We start from the raw sequence: 1,164 nt of genomic DNA, 5'->3' as shown, positions 1-1,164 counted from the left end.
CGGGACGGCTTTGGCGGCGGTGCCCAGCCCAGCGCCCGCTGCGACCCCGCTCCCGCGTGCCCACCCGGCCCGCCGCGCACCTCGGATCTGGTAGGCGCCGTCGCTGAAGCTCAGGTGGAAGACGTCGTAGACGGAGCGGTTGGTGTCCAGCTGGTTGGAGCCGCGGCGGTGGCAGACGAAGCCGTCCAGGCCGCGCAGCACCAGGATGGGCCGGTTGATGAGCTTGAGGGTGAACTCCTCGTCTTTGCCTGGCAGGGAGAGCGTCTGCTGCGCTGCCCCTCCCGCCACCTTCCCTGTCCAGGCCGGGAGGGGAGGGGCCCCTGGGAAGCGCCACACCTGGACTTAGGGGCCCAGGCCTGCCATTGCCTCATGTGCGGCCTTGGCAAGGTGCCTAGGGGTTCCCGGCAGCGGAGAAAAGGACACTCCCATAAGGACCTAACTGTTTCCCTTGCCAAGACGGTTATCTTGACTAGCAAGTAGGACTCCATGACAGCAGCCATTCCACGGTTTAGGGAGGGTCCAGCTCTTGGTGGAGATGGGGTGTCTGGGCAGGTGCTGTCCCTGGGTGGAGACAGCCCCTACCCCAGTCCCTGGCAGGCAGAGTGCTCACCCACAAAATCGCTGATGGCCGCCAACTGCCCATTCTTCTTCATGCACACGTAGCGCCCATTGCTGGCTTTGAGTGCCACCCGCCGGCCGCGCCACTCCATCTCAAACATGGTGTTGGCGGAACTGGAGGGAGCAGCGAAAGGTCTCCTCAGGACAGCAGGAGATGGGGTGCAGGGTATCTCTTCCCTATCCTCCTCAGGTTCCAAGGAGTGGGACAGGAGCCTGCCCTCCACTGACACACCCGCCACCATCAGGAGCTACCTGGCCCCAGTGGGCTTTCCTCTCTGAGTGAGCTGCCACGCAGTCCTCATGGCCAAGGCAGTGATGGTGGCAGAAGTGATGGGAATGGTGATGGGGATACAGATAGGGATGGAGATGGGGATGGTGGTGTGGATGGTGAAGATGGGCACGGGGATGGTGGTGGAGATGGGGATGGGGACGGAGATGGAGATAGGGATGGGGATGGTGGTGGGGATGGGGATGGGGATGGTGGAGATGGTGATGGTGGTGATGGGGATGGTGGAGATGGTGATGGTGGTGATGGGGATGGGGATG

The 1,164-nt window shown here is 63.2% G+C and overlaps 1 protein-coding gene across 1 annotated transcript; it reads right to left on the bottom strand.

The window, feature by feature from the left end:
• Positions 1-64: 64 nt before the first annotated feature.
• LOC108526049 (fascin-2-like) lies at positions 65-860 on the bottom strand (the record flags this gene model as incomplete). The annotated part of the gene is made up of 2 exons (XM_017866748.1): positions 611-860; positions 65-248 (listed from the first exon to the last, which is right to left on the bottom strand). Coding segments are annotated over exons 1-2 (434 nt in total), but the record flags the coding sequence as incomplete, so codon positions are not given.
• Between the last annotated feature and the right edge of the window lie 304 nt (positions 861-1,164).

Source organism: Rhinopithecus bieti, unplaced genomic scaffold, assembly GCF_001698545.2.
Source record: "Rhinopithecus bieti isolate Rb0 unplaced genomic scaffold, ASM169854v2 scaffold_72622, whole genome shotgun sequence".
NCBI lineage: Eukaryota > Metazoa > Chordata > Mammalia > Primates > Cercopithecidae > Rhinopithecus > Rhinopithecus bieti.
The sequence above is the reverse complement of the archived record's forward strand: the minus strand, read 5'-3'. Positions and strand labels throughout refer to the sequence as shown.